This window comes from Centroberyx gerrardi, chromosome 8, assembly GCF_048128805.1.
Source record: "Centroberyx gerrardi isolate f3 chromosome 8, fCenGer3.hap1.cur.20231027, whole genome shotgun sequence".
Classification (NCBI taxonomy): Eukaryota; Metazoa; Chordata; class Actinopteri; order Beryciformes; family Berycidae; genus Centroberyx; species Centroberyx gerrardi.
In genome coordinates, this window is record NC_136004.1 from 30,989,452 (window position 1) to 31,006,862 (window position 17,411).

The window sequence follows — 17,411 nt, forward strand, 5'->3', positions numbered from 1 at the left end:
TATAGAAAGCAGATTTATAGATACTATAAAGCATAAATCTGCTTTCTCCAATTATTATTTATAATAATAATAAACTATTAGTAGTAGTAGTAGTAGTAGTAGTATATTCCAACTATTGCTTGGCATGCAATCACCAGAATATCTTTTCACTTCAAAGATTTATTTTTGTTCAAAGTGCGACTGACCCATCAGTCTGGATGCATTATGCTGACGTGAAAAACAGCTCACGGGAAGGTGACTGTGTGTGTGTGTGTGTGTGTGTGTGTGTGGGAGTGCTGCAGCATCCTGACATTTTTATTTTGACAGGAAGGGTGAATCTCTCCCCCACCTCTACTTCTGCCTGAAAGTGTGTGGCTCTCTCTCTCTCCCTCTCTCTCTCTCTGATAAATGTGTGTGTGTGATGCAGGGGTGTGTATGTGTGTGGGGGGGTGGCTGTTAAAAAGACGACCTGCCTGGGACTCATCGTCCCGTATGAAATCACCCCCCCTCCTGCTCTCTGTCCCATAAGCTGTCCATGCTGCTAGTTTTATGGCGGTGGGACACTTGGCTTTACCGGCTGCTTTATGGTGCTTTTACTAGGCGGGGCGGTGATGAGGAACGTCCCGGAGCAGAGATTCTGACAGGCGGGGGGAGGTGGAGAGATGAGGGGGGCAGGGCAACATTACTTTTGGAGTACTGTTGTCACATACCCAAAATTTCAGGTCACTTTGATACCGTTACGAAATAATTGTATAAACGTTCAGGGCGTGACGTTGCGGATTGGAATAGTTAAAGCTGCAATAAGCAACATTTCCTGACCACTAGATGGTGACAAAACCAGAAACACATTTGTAAGTAAACTCACAGCAAAGCCACTCCTTCCTCCCTCCAATGCACTATGGAGGCCAGCTAAGGACAAACTTTGCAAAGCAGCGTGCATAAATGCTAACAGCTAAGCTAACCGAACCTGCTGAGAAGTCTCACCGGTTACCAGTCTCACTCTGACAGATCTTTCTCCTGCTGAAGGTCACATGTCCCACAATGACAAGTGAAGAGGCAGGCAGCAAGTTTACTAGTTTAACAAGTTTACTGGTTTAACAAGTTTACTGGTTTACAAGTTTACTGGTTTAACAAGTTTACTAGTTTAAAAAGTTTACTAGTTTAAAAAGTTTACTTGTTTACAAGTTTACTAGTTTAACAAGTTTACTGGTTTAACAAGTTTACTAGTTTAAAAAGTTTACTAGTTTAACAAGTTTACAAGTTTAACAAGTTTACTAGTTTACTAGTTTAACAAGTTTACTAGTTTACTAGTTTAACAAGTTTACAAGTTTAACAAGTTTACTAGTTTAACAAGTTTACAAGTTTACTAGTTTAAAAAGTTTACTAGTTTAAAAAGTTTACTAGTTTAACAAGTTTACAAGTTTAATAAGTTTACTAGTTTACTAGTTTAACAAGTTTACAAGTTTACTAGTTTAACAAGTTTACAAGTTTACAAGTTTAACAAGTTTACTAGTTTACAAGTTTACAAGTTTAACAAGTTTACTAGTTTACAAGTTTACTAGTTTAAAAAGTTTACTAGTTTAACAAGTTTACTAGTTTACTAGTTTAACAAGTTTACTAGTTTAACAAGTTTACAAGTTTACAAGTTTAACAAGTTTACTAGTTTACTAGTTTAACAAGTTTACAAGTTTAACAAGTTTACTAGTTTACAAGTTTACTAGTTTAAAAAGTTTACAAGTTTAACAAGTTTACAAGTTTACAAGTTTACAAGTTTACAAGTTTAACAAGTTTACTAGTTTAACAAGTTTACTAGTTTACAAGTTTACTAGTTTAAAAAGTTTACTAGTTTAACAAGTTTACAAGTTTACTAGTTTAACAAGTTTATAAGTTTAAAAAGTTTACTAGTTTAACAAGTTTACTAGTTTACTTATTTAATACGTTTACTAGTTTACTTATTTAATACGTTTACTAGTTTAATAAGTTTACTAGTTTACTAGTTTAACAAGTTTACAAGTTTAAAAAGTTTACTAGTTTAACAAGTTTACTAGTTTACTTATTTAAAACGTTTACTAGTTTAATAAGTTTACTAGTTTAAGAAGTTAACTCACTTCATCGATTCCGCCATTATGCCAAAATGTTCAGGAATGGGAGGGGGAGTGGGGGCTTTTAAACAGAGAGGGAGGAGCCAAAAAAACTTCTCATCCAAAACTACTGGAGGGAGGGGGAGGAGCTTCGTTCCGGAGCGGAATTTGACAACAAGCTAAAGATGTTGGTTTATATCATTATGTCTCAATGAAATCTCCATATTGCACATGTTAGTTTAAGGATTGGTTATAAGGTCTGACATCGCTTATTGCAGGTTTAATGTTTCACACAGTATCTGATTCTGTACACAAAACAACATTGAAGATGGGTAGTGTGCCATATTTCTACTAAAGATATATTCTGGCCAGTAGAAAGTATTTTTTGGCAGGTAGATTAGTTGACCAGCACTTGGCAGCCAGGAACCAAAAAATTAATTTCGGACACCAAGGGGAAGGTTGGAAAACAGCGGAGTGTTTGGAGGTCAGCTGATTGGAGTGTGTGTCGTACAGAGTGTGTGTGTGTGTGTGTGTGTGTGAGAGGAACGGCTGCAGTCAGCATGCAGCCGGTGTGTTTGTCTCTTTTAAGCTGCTTGGGAGTGGGAAGTGAGAGTAATGTGTTTACGTGTGTGAGGGCAGGTGTGTGTCTGTGCCTCTTCATCTCCATCACATACAGTACTACTTACTGTCACACACTGCTCCCCATCAGCATAACTCCCTGTTAGTTTGTGTATTACTGTGTGGACTTGGGTGAGTGAGTGTGACTGCATAATGTGTGCGTATATCCGTGTATGTGCGTGCTGTGTATATGCGTGTGTATGTGTATATGTATGGTGATATGCAGTTGTTTCTTGTGTTTATACACGTGTATGCTGTGTGTGTGTATGTATGTGTGTGTGTGTGTGTGTGTGTGTGTGTGCTTCTGTGTGTGTGAATATATGCAAAGCGCTATTTTTGAAGCTTCCTGTGTAATTCACATCTCTGCTGTCTTTTAAAACCAGTAATTATGGTATCAGATTACAGGACTGGTTAGTTTAAAATAATTACATATTAAATCTTTACATATATTAATACTTACATACTGTAAATACTCAAAATTCTGATCTTAGCAAGACTGGTTTCTGGTACTATGCACCTTATAAATGACTGAAAAACACTCTGAAATTAGATTTTCTTGTCTCAGTGATTTAAAAGCAACAGCGTCTCATTTTCTAAGATGCTAGCTCTTGCTTTTAGTAATGTCTGTCCCTGCATATTGCTATTGACTGTCTGACTGCTGGAACATGTGACTGAATTGTTTATGAATTGTCTTCAATTTTTCTTTGTTGTTGCTCTCAAGTGTCTCTTGAAAAAAGAGATCTGGATCTCAGTGAGACTCCCTGATGAAATAAAGGATGAATGAAAATGAAAAATGAGAAAATGTGTGTATGTGTATACCTACAGTGGCAGCCATTGTTAAAGTCCTTCATGCATTTATCCTACATTTTTCCTGCATTAATACTGCAGAAATGTATTAATGCATTATATAACAATAGAACCAAATCAGTATATTGTAACACAAAAATCTAATTTCTGTCAAGCAGCTAATTACCAGACTATTCTTTGTAACTTCCAATGGTGGAAAAAACTTGATTTGTTTTGTTTGCAGTACAAAAGTTGGACTTCTGCAATACCTACATCTGTACGTCTATGTCTGTGTGTGTCTGTGTGTGTCTGTGTGTGTGTGTGTGTGTGTGTGTGTGTGATCTGTCCTCACCGTACGAAGGCTTCCTGATAACGGTGAAGAGGATCTCGGTCTCCGGAGTGTCCAGGTCGCGCACGTTGAGAGAGGAGTTGGTGATGACGACTCCGGAGTTTTCCTCCACATGGATGCTGCTGACCGACACCACCGGCTGCCGGTCCTCCTTACTCTGCTGAGGGGAGAAAATAAGATACGTAAATATCCCCAGATTACATTCATCACATGGATCTGAAATGCATAATAAAGTACTAACCTGCAACATTTTCCTATAAATAAATGTTGGACGAACGTCGGTGCAAAACGGCGGCTCTAGAAAGAAGCCCTCGCTCTTTGATTCTGAGGGACTGACACCAAAACCTGACGTTTACCGCTGATGTTTTAGATCGCTGAAACATTTTCTCATATCAAACTCCATTGGAGCTGCTGGAAATATCTGCAGGTGACGTCACCTTGTCTACGATTGGCCAGTTATGCACGGGAAGACAAAACAATACACCAACAAAGCAAAATGGACCCAGGAATTCAGGGTACATCGCCAGTAGCTGTTTTTTTTACAGTGAGAAAGTGTTTTTGGGTGGATTTTTCCTTTAAAGCTGAAGTTTAATTGGGATTGAGGCCAAATCCTGCGTCTCCATGAAGAGAGATGTGTGCACAAGTTTGCAAACACACTCACTCACTCCTTTCTTTCTCATAAACATATAGACACACACACACACACACACACCCACACTCGCACATGCACTGATATACATATGCACACAGCTCACGTGCCACACACACACACCCATAACACCCCATTGACAGCATCATCAATTCAACTCAGGACTTAAGCAGACTTAAGTGATGGATTTTGATGCTCGGTTTATTTAGTGTGAAAAAATATAAACAGCCTGGGCATAAACCTGTTTTTATTTTTCTGGATGAAGTCACATGCGGCAGCGCTGATCAATCACTCTCATCAGGAAAGCGCGGGAGTCAGACGTCTCAAAAAGTTTCGGGTTGTTTTCGCCGCAACAGAGCGGCGGCCTGTCTTTGAATAATTGATGAAGCGTCCGGTTGTCAGAGACCGGCTCTGATCCGTCTTCCCCGGCGCCGCAAAAAAACACCAAAACTCCATCACACACTTCTGACTTCTGATGACGCAGAGCCGCTGCACAAAACACTGAGCAGCTGCGATAGTCAAGAGGATCTCTGGTCTCCAGGGTGAGGAGATGACGCAACGAGAGACAACTTTCACAAAGAAACACCAAGATCACACTTAAAAAGGCCTTTAAGTCAGTGATTCTCAACCTATTTCATATCAAGGACCCCTAATTTAGTCCACATTAGAGCCACGGACCCCCATTTGATGAGATTTTGTCTCTCAGACCCAAATCTGAGAATATCTTTATTGTTAGATATGATTTTGTCCACTATCTACATTGTAGGTAGAGAGATAACAGAGAAACTATGATCAAAACATTCTCTAATTGTGTTAACTGCTTGTAAATGAAATAATGCTGAAGTTTAACAATTCATCAATTTGCTGGGGACCCTCTGGAGCCCCCTCAAGGACCCCCGGCGGTCCCCGGACCCCACGTTGAGAACCACTGCTTTAAGTAATCTAACTTCTCTCCTCCTACACAAGGTTCAGGCACACGTGGCTTTTCCAACCTTTATTTACTTGAGACAATGAGAGGTTTAAAGTTTAAAGAAACCAGGAGGCGTAAACATAAATTCCAACCAATAAAACCGTCGCAGATCTTTGAACAGTCCCGCCCCTTCGCTTCTCCCATCAAATAAAACTGCCTTTCTCTCCCAGACTGATATTCCATTGGTTTAGACTTTTGAATGATCCCTCACTGTGTTATGTCCCGCCCCCAACATCCTGTTTCAACAGGAAATACATCAAATCAAGGAAGAAAACATGCTGTTTCATGGGGTCTTTAAATGAAATAAGTATTATTTTTACAGCCATACAAACATAGTGCAAAATCACCATAATATATTTGCGGGGAGTTGACAGAGTTGTTAATCAATAGCAGTGGCTCAATCATTACTTGACCAGGTGCTGAGATGTTTACATGGTGAATATTAGCTCTTCACTAGACGTTTCTGTTGGATCTCTCTATCTAATTAGCTAGCTTACTCCTCTCTATAGTGAAAATGTGACTTTACTGTTTGTGTCCACTACAGGCCACCGTAGCCCAAGGGGACGATGTTTGGCTGAGAAGGTTCGGGGGGGAGATTCTGCCAATGTTGCTATAATTCCTACTGGTTTACTGTTGTATTGTATAGAAGGTGACATCATCACCTGGCACCAAAGATCAGCCAATAGCAGATGACAATTTCAGTAACATGCTTTTTACCATTAGATGTCAGGCTTTACACAGATTTAGGTCACCAATTTACAAATTTGGTGTGTTACATCAGATTTGATATTACTGTATATCACTATGTATATCACTATATTCATTTTGTGGATATTGCGATATTTTCCGCGATATTGAATATTATTAATAGCCTAGTAATTTGATGTAAGTTAGAAGAAATAAAATAATAAAAATGCCGATAATATCGTATATCGTGATATTTTGGCGGGACAGCATCACAATATAAAATTTTGGATATCGCCCAAGCCCAGCCGCTAGTGCAATATTCCCCCACTCTGTCAAGACCTGCCTTCAACGGCATACTTAATATTTACAAAACTCTTGTATACGACAGTGAGTCACCTGGATGTTGATTTCGACGTTAAAGGCCTCGGTCTGGCTGTGTCCGTCGCTGATGTAGAAGCTGAAGACGTCCTGCTCGTCCCGGGCGTCCTGCTGGCCATCCTGGACGTAGAAGATGTGGTCCGACGTCAGGTCCTCCACAGAGAAGGGCGAGTCCGGGGTGACGACCCGCGAGCCGCCTACTGAGCCCCCTGGTGGACGGGAGGATGGAGATATAATCGTTAGACTAGTGAGGAAAAAGAGAAATATTGTTCCTAATATCAACATACTGTATTAACAGCAGTAGCAGCTGTAAAACTCCCTGTTCATGTATTTTCCTGCATCAGTTCTGCATTAGTTCTGCAGGCAGATCTAGAACTTTAAAGAATAAATGTAATCAATGAAAAATGGCATTCATTATTAATGTTGCCATCCAGTTTTACTTGGCAGCGCTACAGTGATCCGGTCAGTGATCCACATAAAGCAAACAACCACCAATATGAATAAAAATCAATTATATTTTCAATAAAGCATTCATTTATGCTTTTGCCCTTTCAAAAATCCTATCTCCATATAACTTAGGTCAGTTTGATACTACTTACTATGATATGCACTGTGAATTTATATCATAAAGATTAATGTCAGCCTTTAAAAGGTGGGTAAACTCTATTTAGCAAATGAAAAAAAGATGAGTAAGCTAAGTTTAGGGGGGTTTACCTTCCACTACATCCATGAGTGGTTTTCACTGTAGAAATCCCCCTTCATGCATCTATCCTGATTTCATCTCACATTACAACTGCAGTTAGTATACTGCAACATTTAGTATATTGCAACATAAAACTCAAGTGCCTCTCAAGTGACTCGTTAGCAGACTATCGCTTCTAACATCTGACAGCCGAAAAGACGGCAAAACTTGTCTTTCTTCCCCAAACAAGCTCTCTAATTTCATTTTAGAACTGTCTGTGGTTTCTGTGCGGGATGGATGCACGAAGGGGGATTTTTACAATTCCCAACAATCCTCCATCCGAAGCCACATGGGCTACGATGACATGAACTGGCACTTATGACATCTGAGGAGAGTCGCAGTGAATGTACAAAATCAACCTTGAAATCTTTGAGACAAAAGTATGAGTCTTCGTCACAGAAGATGGATGACGCCGCGGCGAGCCATGTCAGGGCTCGACAGGGAATAGCTGTTATGAGTGTGAGTGTGTGTGTGTGTGAGTGTGAGTGTGTGTGTGTGAGTGTGTGTGTTCTAGACACAACACTGTAAATCACATCACATCTCCATCTTCTGACTGTTATAGGATGAGGAAGGGGACTCTCTTATCGGAGTGCGTACGCTCGCTGAATCGTAATCAGGATGGGAAATCACCTCCAGCCACCAGACAAACTGGTAACTTTTGGCTGCGGCTGCTAATTTTTGCTGGTAAATAAGTTTCCAGTTCTGTTCTGCAGGTTTGAACTTTTTAAACACCTCTTTAAAGCTGCCTGGAACTGAATTTAAGAGCGATTTAAAGACCAAAATAAAGAAAGCAAAGCTGGCAAAACCAACCTATTTCTGATTGACCGTAGCTAATAAAAGTTCACATTAAAAATGGGCAGAAAAAGAAAAATGACAGCGAAAATAATTCCTCTAATAACTGGATGTAAGACCTTTAAATATTTTTTAAGGCCTTACTTTTAATTAATTTATGACTTTTTAGTCACATGTGGATACACTGTAAAAATCATATTTAGATGTTGGATGGTGTGCGTGTGTGTGTGTGTCTGTGTGTGTGTCTGTGTGTGTGTGTTTCTGCACCAACTATAAAAATTGAAATGCATAATATTTGAGAACATGGGAGAATGTGTTTTTCATGCGTGTATGTGTGCGTGTGTGTGTGTGTGTGTGTGTGTGTTTCTGCACCAACTATAAAAATTGAAATGCATAATATTTGAGAACATGGGAGAATGTGTTTTTCATGCGTGTGTGTGTGCGTGTGTGTGTGTGTGCGCGTGTGTGTGTGTGTGTGTGTGTGTATATGAATGTTTCTGCACCAACTATAAAAACTCAAATGCATAACATTAGAGAATGTGGAAGCATGTATTTTGCATGCATTTGTGTGTGTGTGTGTGTGTGTGTGTGTTTCTCTACTCTACCATACAAATGTAAATGGCTTGGGACATTACAACATTCGGTGTTTTGCATGTATATATACAGTATTTGTTTGTGTGTGTGTGTGTGTTTTTGTGTGTGAATAATTCCGTACCAACCATAAAAATGCATAATATCCGGATGTGGGAGAATGTGTTTTGCGTTTTCTGTGTGTGTGTGTGTGTGTGTGTGTGTGTGTGTGTGTGTCTGCATCATCCACACCTATGCATGTAGATGTGTAAGGACTCCAGCCGGTGTGTTTTCCTCTGACACCGGCCGGCTCCTCCGTGCCCCGGTGGCAGCACCAATCCTGTCACCTCATACCGCACCCGCTCTGCTGAATACCAACGACTGTCCCTCCACTCCTCCGTCCCTCCACCCCTCCGCCCCTCCACCCCTCCGTCTCTCCGTCCCTCCGCCCCTCCGTCTCTCCGTCCCTCCACCCCTCCGTCTCTCCGTCCCTCCGCCCCTCCGCCCCTCCACCCCTCCACCCCTCCGTCTCTCCGTCCCTCCGCCCCTCCGCCCCTCCGTCTCTCCATCCCTCCACCCCTCCATCCCTCCGTCCCTCCACCCCTCCGCCCCTCCGCTCCGCTGGGCGTCAAGGACAGCCGGCTGTGGCAGGACAGCCGGAGCCTCCTGCTAATCTACAAGTCTGCCTTCAGGCCTTCGTCCCACACTGATACTGCAGACAGTTTCTCTCTTGAATAAAAGGCGGCGTTCACACGGGACGTTTGGCATCCGTCGCATTCAGCAACGCCAACAACGAACAATTAAATCGAAATCGCAATATGAACTTCTGCAATTTCCAAATCGCAGAGGCTGCAATTAATTGTTTAAGAGACAGAAGCGTCCAAACTGGATTTGTGAATGAGTTGTTTTAGAGCTGCAGGTAATCTTTGGTCCATGAATCAAAACCTTTCATCAGACTCAAACTCAGTCAATCCTGCACACTGACATCTTTTTTTTTTTTTTTAACAAAATCACTTTTCTTTAAACAATTTTAAAGTGCTCATATCTACACTACCAGTCAAAAGTTTGGACCCACCTGATTGAATGTTCTGTGTTTTTCATTCTCTTAAAGCCATTTTGATCTAAAGGCTTCTGCTTCAATGCTTGAAATTTGTTTTTTAGACAAATATAAATAGTGAAGTTGATCCTATGTATGAATTTCTTTCCAAAGCTTTTGCCTTTCCATCAAGGCAAAGAGCGGCTACTTTAATGAATCTAAAATATAAGATAGTTTTGATTTGTTTAACACTTTTTTGGTCACTGCATAATTCCCTAGTAAACATAAAGAAAAATGTGTGTGTCCAAACTTTTGACTGGTAGTGTACATACTGTGGAGGAAGCTCCTTTTTATAGGGTAACATTCTGTTCATTTGTTCCCCATGTGAAATGTGGATAGTTAATGATGCACATTTGTATTTTATGAATCAGGCAGCACCAAACATCTTCATCCAATCTGTAAAATTCTTGGTACCAAGCTGAAGATGCTGCAGCTTTTCCTCTTCACCTCCTCTACCTCTCCTGTGTTCTCTGCCATCTCTGTCTACATCCTGCTGTGTGATTTGTTTGATTTGTTGACTTGGATTCAGCTCCTGCGACGATACATTTCCCCCGCGGGGATCGTTTAAGTTTCATCTCATCCCGTCTCTGTCATTCTTCCAAACAGTTCCTCTTGGGGATGCAGGAGGAGTGCAGCGGTGGTTGAGCAGGCATGCAGTAAAAAAAAAAAAAAAAAAAGTGGGACTTCTACAATGGCTCCCGTCTGTAGCCGGCTATCTGGCAGTGCCATCCACAACACAATCAAGCTGTGACAGATGGCAGCGACACCACAGGGAATTGGACCTGCATTGAGTGTGTGTGTGTGTGTGTGTGTGTGTGTGTGTGTCTGTGTGACATAAATAGATATGTGAAAGTAATGACTTATGCTGAGTAACGCAGGTGTAAAGTGTATATACACACAGGTAGCTTTGTATATTCAGACACACACAGTACAGAAGAAGCTTTGCCCCGCTTGCCTCTGGGATTTACAAGTAATATTTGAAATTATAGTAATTAGACTAATTAGACTCTACTGTGGTATCTGCAGGTTTCAGAAAGCCACAGTTTAAGCTTTAAGAACTATTTAATGCCGCCTGTAATTGCATTTACTGTAAGACCAGTTTAAAAAAAACAAAATAAAGAAACAAAGCTGGTAAAGCCTATGAAAATAAATTAATGTTCTGAAACTATAAATGGGAATAGAGAAAAGAAGACATCAGAGAGGAAACTGTCATTGCATGGTGGAAAAAATAATTTGTAAAAACTGTATTGAAGGTATTTAGCTGCTGAGATGCAGCAGCTAATGGGAATCCAAATAAACAAACAAACAAACAAACAAACAAACCCCTAACTCCTAACTCCTAACCCCAAACCCCTAACCCTTAACAATCCTAAACCCTAGCATCTAACCCCTAAACCCAACTCCTAAGTCCTAACTCCTAACCCCAAACCCCTAACTCCTAATTCCTAACTCCTAACCCCAAAGCCCTAACTCCTAATTCCTAACTCCTAACCCCAAAGCCCTAACTCCTAATTCCTAACTCCTAACCCTTAACCCCTAACTCCTAATATCTAACCACTATATGCCCGAATCATAACTCTAAATTAAAAAAGTAAGGACCGACCAAAATGACTCAACTTCGCAAAAATGCCTTCACTCCGAAGGTCTAAAACTCTTTCTCTCTCTCACACAGACACACACACACACACACACACACACACACACACACACACTCAGCACCTCTCTCACCTCTCTTGGTGTTCTCGATGAAGCCGTACTTTGGAGGACTGACCAGCCAAACCAGCAGGTCCTTCTTGGGCGTGTCCAGATCCGACACGATGATGTGATTGGTCGACAGCTGGACCCGGCCGCCTTCCTGCACCTAGACGCACACGGAAAAACAAACAAACACTGAAGTAAGTCATCTAGGTCCTGTACAGGTCCTGTCCGGGCTTCCGGATCCATAAACTCAAGGCAACCAGCGAGGCAGGAATTTGATTTTTCCCCTGTTTTAATAATTCTTTTTAATCTAGCAGTTACTTTTACTGCAGCCTTATGCATAGTGTCTATTCCTATTGATTGACTGTAATACCACAGCTCAATAGGCAGAGCATGTCAATAAAAAGTGTGAATCATGAATGCTATAACTCCAGAAACCGATACCAAAGCTGAGATGAAACCAAAAACATTGCCTGAGTGGAGTGAAGTGGCCTTTATTAAGACAATATAGTTTGTTTCATGTACATCCTATGATCTTTTGGTTGTGTTTTGTATTGTACGTCAAGTTATTCTTTTGTTTACCACCGAGGTCACGATGGAAATAAGTGTTTTCACAGTAGAAAGGCCAATGGAAAACTGAAGGGGATAAAGAGAGTTACAATTATTATTTCCTTGCGTGATTAAGAGAATCTAACAACACTGGTTTGTATAGGAAGTAGGTCTAGAAAAGTCAAGGTGGACAGTTTAAGATCAGATCAGATCAGATAAGATCAAATCAGATCAGATAAGATAGCATTTTATTGATCCCCTACAGCTGACATGCTGATATATTTCAAGTCTAAAAAACTAAATTCAAAACAGCAGTCACTTGGCTTGGCTTTTCTAGCAAGTAACACTTTCTGCACCTACTATCCTATAGCCAGTCCCTGTATCCTCAACTCAATACTATATATTATATCTATTTATACTCTGAAACCAACAGCAATACTGTCCAGATCTGTATGTTTGTGTTTATTCTTCTTTTTTCTATTGCTGACGTCCACAGCTTCCTATTAGTGTAATCAGTCCGGTTCCCACAGAGAAACATGGACATACCGTATAGATAAGGAACCCATTTCTTAAATTACTATTTTCATTTTTTTATGTACAATACTTATGCTCTTTATGTACTGTCTTACTTGTGTACTACTTCCTTTATATACGACCTCAGAAAGAGACCTATTCCCTAAATTTCTACTTGTAAATTTGATGTTTATGTTCTGTGTTGTTTCATGTTCATGTGACCTGTGGGAGAAACCCAACGAGGCGAACACCTTGCACGTGCCGACTTGATTAGCCAGTAAAACTAATTCTGATTCTGCTATCTATCCTCTGGGGTCAAATACACATCAAATGTTTTTTACGTCCGCTGAGCAGGTTGTTTTCTCTCCTGTTAGTTAGTCTGTCTGTCAGAAGGAGATCTCAAAGACTTATGGATCGATTGCTATGAAATCTAATAAGACAGATAGGCCTTTAATTACATTTTGAAGATTGTTGTTTTTTAGCCATAACAGTGAAACTAACAAGAGAAAGATACTTGATTTGAAATCCTAAGGGTTTGCAGTGTCAAGAAATCAATTTAACTTCAAATCTAAGTGATAGGAACGATGCGTTTGGGTGAAACAGCAACAGGAGGATTGTTCAGCGCTGGCGGAGGTTTGCGCTCTCCGAGTGCCTTTTCATTTTATCACGCACTTTTCTGTTTCCCAAATCAAATCAAACAGTTACAGATGCGGCCGGCGCAGAAGCTTTGTGCTGCATTCTGCTGAACGGAACCGCTTGGAGAATTTAAGTTTTGTTTTCCTTTCGTTCGTCCGCAGGCGAAAGGAAAGCTAACTGGAGGAGAGACTCTCGAGTTTTGAGTTTCAATAACTAGATTCCAAGATTATTTAAGGACTGAGACTAATTAGTTTCTGCAGTAAAACACTCGAGAAAGACAGGAAAGTCTGCAGTACTGATGCAGGATTAATAAACGAGGGGGGTTTAGCATTCATTAAGCCTGCCACAGTCCCATCACAGCCCCCCTCCTCCTCCAGGTGCTATCCACAGCGTTGGTCCCATGCTAACTGGGGGACAGTGTGTGACAGTGGGACTGCTGGGAGCCGGGCGGCGGCCATGTTGCTTGTTGTTGCTTCATCCGTCTCGTTAATGACTCTCTCTGAAAACAGCAGTTTGCCAAAAACACTCAACTCAACAGGCGACTTCAGGATGCCAGGCTGTTAGGAGCATGGGAGCTGGGAAATAAGTGTGTGTGTGTGTGTGTGTGTGTGTGTGTGTGTGTGTGTGTGTGTAGTGCGTGTATGTCTATATACCTACTGTACAAATGTAAATGCATAACAACAGGATGTGGAAAATGTGTGTGTGTGCATGTGTGTTTGTTTCTGTACCACCCACAGAAATGTAAATGCATAACATCAAAATGCAGGACAATGTTTTTTCTGTGTGTGTGTTTATGTGCATGTGTGTGGTGTTTTATGTGCGTGTGTGTAGGTGTGTGTGTGTGTGTGTGTGTGTGTGTGTGTGTGCATGTTCCTGTACCATCCTTAGAAATGTAAATGAATGCATAACATTAGAATCTGGGACAATGTATTTTGTGTACGTGTGTATGTGTGTGTGTGTTTACCTGCATGTGTGGCGTGTACGTGCATGTGTGTAGTGTTTATGTGTGTGTGTGTGTGTGTGTGTGTGTGTGTGTGTGTGTTTATGTGCTTGTGTGTGTGTGTGTGTGTGTTTCTGTACCATCCATTGATATGTAAATGTACAGTACAATCATTAGAATGTGGATTTCATGTGCTTGTGTGTGTTTATGCGATTGTGTGTGGATGGATGCGTGTGTGTGTGCGTGCGTACGTGAGTGCGTGCGTGTGTGTGTGTGTGTGTGTGTGTGTGTACCTTGATGCCGCTGCGGACAGTGACCGCCGGCGGTTGTCGGGGCGTGGAGGTGATGGTGATGGTGCACATCTGGTTGTCAAGGCGATTGTTGTCGCCGTCGTAAACAACAAAGTGGAAGATGTCTGTGACCGGCTGGCTGCCCGTCTCAAAGGAAGTGATGTACCTGAGGACAGGAAGCAGGAAGAGGAGACAGCGGGTACATTTACTCTCTATCATCCATCCATCCATCTATCTATCTATCTATCTATCTATCTATCTATCTATCTATCTATCTATCTATGTATCTATCCATCTATCTATCTATCTGTCTGTCTGTCTATCTATCTGTCTGTCTGTGCATGTGTGTATATGTGTATTTATGTATCAATACATAAAAAAGTGTAAATTATATATACAGTATGTTGTTTAATAACTATCTTGTTTGATACAATAATGTTCTATTAATGAATATATGTTTTTGAATTGATAAATTGGACTTTTGAAAAGCTTTTCATTAGCCGTCCCACAACAACACAGCGCTAATCTCTGCAAAGCTCTAATAAAATTGAAATCCATACCAGCGTAATCTCCTCTAATCCCATTTAATTCTCATAAAACAATTGCGGTTCTCTTGTTTTTACGAGTGCAACGCCGCAGAGACAAAACTAATGCAGGCGGTTTGAAGATGGCCCCGGAGATCGGCCCCGCGCCGCCGCTCATCAAGGCCCGCATTATGGAAATGAGGCAGTTAGCATGTTAATATTTATATTTCATCTCAGCGCCTCTCACTGGGGGCCAGCGCACGTCTTGCAGGTAATATCAGAGCGATGCTAATTGGCGATGCTTATGCCAACAGACTGAGTCACTGAGCGTAATGGGGAAAGGCTACTGAATTATTTCCTGGTAATTGATTTGTTTTCTTATTAGGTCCTGCAACTCTAATGTTTGCAGAGCGCTCGCCTCGTCAGAAGAAATGTTAGATGGAAGGAATCGGTGTTTCTCTACAAGTCGTTAGCGCCTCCTCCTCCTCCTCCTCCTCCTCCTCCTCCCCCTCCGCTCTAACGCTGAGGAGAAAATGATGACTCAAACTGCAATCTGAGGAAATGATCCTGAGTATGATTGCAATCTGAAAAACCCCTGAAGGTTCCTCAAAGCCCTTTTATCTTTTACAGCCTGGGGTCAACACCAGACATTTCCTGGAAAAAGGGCCATAAAGTAAGTAAAGCTGTATTTTTATTTTTTTATTTGATGCCCTTGTGTACAGATAATAGGGATCCTTATTACTGTAATAAACAAATAATCACAAACCTGTAACAAACTCTTTTTTCTCTATGTTTTTTCTATTGAGGAACCCTAAGGTGCTTACTGACTCCCTTTGGATCTTCGACGGACCCCCATGAACCAATTACAGTGTGTGGGCTCATGGAAATTATGGTTAGACCAGTATGGGTTTTTGAAGGCCAGTACTATTTTTATTATTGAAGCTGCAGATTTTATGCCGATAGTCAATTTCAAAATTTTAACATTTTTATGCTTCCCAAAAATTCAAGTATTCAGTGTTTACCCAAGAATTTTATTTTGTCAGGGTGAAAAAGCCTCTGAAACAGCATTAGACCATCATGGGACACTAAAACCCTCCACTGAAACCCAAACTAATATTTTTCGGTGAGTTAGGCCGGTTTCACTGCAGGATTTACAGACTGTTGCGTAAAATGCTCTCAGACCATTATGGAATGATTTCTCCAGTCAGCCGTTTGACATAAAGATAATAATAATAATACTTAAAACACATTTCATTAGGTGTGGTCAGGGAGTAACACTGACTCGCTGATCTGATTTTTAATTAAAAGGCCAATTTACAGCCCAATACATCAGTCTAACCCTAGTGGAAACACAGCAGGGTTCATGAACCCTGATGGTATTCCTCAAGGAACCTTCCTGGGTTCCCCTTTGGTTCGGATCTGAAGAACTCCCTTAACTTAAGTTTCCTTGAGCTTCAAACCTGTAACTGTTGGTCAGAAAACCTCCAGGCTGATCACTCTACCTGATCCTGTGCTTGTTGATGTCCTCCATGGTGAAGGAGGAGTACTCCCTCAGCTCCTGGTGCTCCTGCTGGGACTGGCTCCTGGTCAGGATGCCGTACATCGGCACCGAAACCAGCTGGATCCGAATCTGCTCATCTGGGGAGGCGGTGTCCTGTAAGAGACAAAACAAAGCAGTTCAATCCACTATGCACTGTGGCAGTCCCCCCTCATGCATCTATCCTGCATCTATCCTGCATTAGTACTGTATACAGTGGTAGTTGTGATAATAATAATAATGTGATATTCTGGTTCCCTGTAATGAACTGACATACACTCTTTTATTTTTTTTCCATCTGTTAAATTCAGCAAATAAAGAGTAATGTGTGCATTCAAATTTACAGAAATATGTCATGTTCAAGTTTGTTCCCAGCAGAGGTTTTGTTAAATTCTTTCACTTTGAAATTCAACAAAACGTACAATTTGTCCAGGGGTGCCCAAACCTTTCCATACCACTGTATATAGGCTTTTAGGCAAATTGTTTTACAAATAATAACAAAGCATTTATTTGACTAATAAATCTTTGTTCTCAGTATTGCACGTACACAGAGAAATGTGAAATGGAAAAAATAAATCTTCCAATGCAAAGGCAGTGAAAACTAGCGGCAGCAGGAACAGTAAGTTACTATAAAGGTTATTACTAAGGATGGGACGATATTTCGAAATTCAATATATCACAGTACAAAAATGCGTCAATCCGTATGTTGGGTCAGGAACATGAATGGTGATATCAGCTCCATGTTATTCTGCTGTAGTAATCACTAATGAGACTCTTGACCATCACAGTTTCACAAGCTCTCCATCCAAATTATATTATTGTCACTTTGTAATGACATTTTTAAATTGTTGTTTACATTCTAGCAGCCAATGGCATCGCTAGAAAGATTTGTGGCTTGGATTGGAAAGGATGGATGGGAAATCAGGTCGGCTGAGTCAGCGATCTCCTTTAAGTCCCTTCTTAAAACATACTTTTATCTGATTTTACTTGAGTTTTAATTTCCTTTGAACTGTCTTTTATTTCCTTT

The 17,411-nt window shown here is 40.8% G+C and overlaps 1 protein-coding gene across 1 annotated transcript in view; it reads right to left on the reverse strand.

Moving 5' to 3' along the window:
* fras1 (Fraser extracellular matrix complex subunit 1) overlaps window positions 1-17,411 on the reverse strand; it is a 265,678-nt gene that overhangs the window by 49,017 nt on the left and 199,250 nt on the right. Inside the window, exons 38-42 of the mRNA XM_071923837.2 lie at window positions 16,350-16,501; window positions 14,327-14,489; window positions 11,426-11,558; window positions 6,516-6,706; window positions 3,817-3,970 (exon numbers count right to left, since the gene is read on the reverse strand). Of these exons, the coding sequence (XP_071779938.2) occupies window positions 3,817-3,970; window positions 6,516-6,706; window positions 11,426-11,558; window positions 14,327-14,489; window positions 16,350-16,501 (793 nt within the window). The remainder of the gene's footprint in view (window positions 1-3,816; window positions 3,971-6,515; window positions 6,707-11,425; window positions 11,559-14,326; window positions 14,490-16,349; window positions 16,502-17,411) is intronic.